This window comes from Onychostruthus taczanowskii, unplaced genomic scaffold (genome assembly GCF_017590055.1).
Source record: "Onychostruthus taczanowskii isolate IOZ18803 unplaced genomic scaffold, ASM1759005v1 scaffold550, whole genome shotgun sequence".
Lineage (NCBI taxonomy): Eukaryota > Metazoa > Chordata > Aves > Passeriformes > Passeridae > Onychostruthus > Onychostruthus taczanowskii.
The window spans coordinates 5,572-6,592 of NW_024503125.1; the positions used below are offsets into that span (position 1 = coordinate 5,572).

Genomic DNA, 1,021 nt, shown 5'->3' on the forward strand with positions numbered 1-1,021 from the left:
CAACCTCCGGCGGGGGGGGCTCAGCGGGGTGGGGACACCCCCAAAATCCCCCCCCAGACCCATTTTGGGCCACACAGAGCTCACCTCCTTCTCCAGGTACTGCCCCAGGATGTCGGTCTCGTTCAGCAGCGTCACGCTGCACTTCCCCCTAGAGAGGAAAAAATTGGGGAGGGGGGTCACCCCAAAACCTGGGAAGCCCCCCAGACCCTTTTGCCACCCCCCCAAAAGGCTTTTTTGCCCCCGGTACCGGATGTGGGTGGCCGGGAGGGACTCGAACTGGCGGGACAGGAACAGCTCCCGGTGCTTGAGCTGGTGCCGCTGCTGCTCCGTCATCGGCGGCTGCTTCGACTCCTCCTCGAACTCGCCTGGGGGGGCCGCGGGGGGGGTCACACCGGGGCGTCCCCCCCCCCAAAATCCAGCTGGGAGAGCCATTGTTCTCCCAAAAACCCCCTCCGGGCTTTTGGCAGCGGGCCCCGAGGAGGGGGAGGGGAAAAAGGGGGAGGGGCTGTGGGAGGGTGGGGACACCCCAGGAAGGGCAGGACCCCCCCAAAAAGGGCAGGACCCCCCCCAGTTTGATGGGGGGTGGGTTGGGGTTCAATCGTTTATCTGTGACCCCCCCCAAAATTGGCACAGCCCCCCCCAAAAATCAGCCCAAGGGTGGGGGAGAGAGGCAGAGCAGCTCCAAGCCCCCCTCAAATTGGGGGTGCCTCTTTGGGAGGGGTCATGGACCCCCCCTCAGCACCCCCAAATTACCCCAATAATGTCAAACAGCTCTCCCCAAGTTTTGGGGGCACCCCATTGCGATGAGTGGGTCACAGACCCCCCCAAACCACCCGAAATTCCTGAACTTTTAAAGGAAGACCAGCAACAACGAGAGATCTGCCCCCCACCCCCTCCAAACCCCCCCAAAGGCCCCTTAAAAACCCCCAAAATTCTTAAACCCCAAAAGCAGGAGAAACACTAATGAGGGATCTGTCCCCCACCCCCCCCCCACCCCCCCAAAACCCCCAAAATTCCCGTC

At 62.6% G+C, this 1,021-nt stretch overlaps 1 protein-coding gene across 1 annotated transcript in view; it reads right to left on the minus strand.

The window, feature by feature from the left end:
• Positions 1 to 1,021, minus strand: part of LOC121342690 (metastasis-associated protein MTA2-like) — a gene marked incomplete at its 3' end in the record, with an annotated part of 9,307 nt that overhangs the window by 5,566 nt on the left and 2,720 nt on the right. The window contains exons 3-4 of the mRNA XM_041417286.1: positions 248 to 365; positions 5 to 148 (exon numbers count right to left, since the gene is read on the minus strand). Of these exons, the coding sequence (XP_041273220.1) occupies positions 5 to 148; positions 248 to 365 (262 nt within the window). The remainder of the gene's footprint in view (positions 1 to 4; positions 149 to 247; positions 366 to 1,021) is intronic.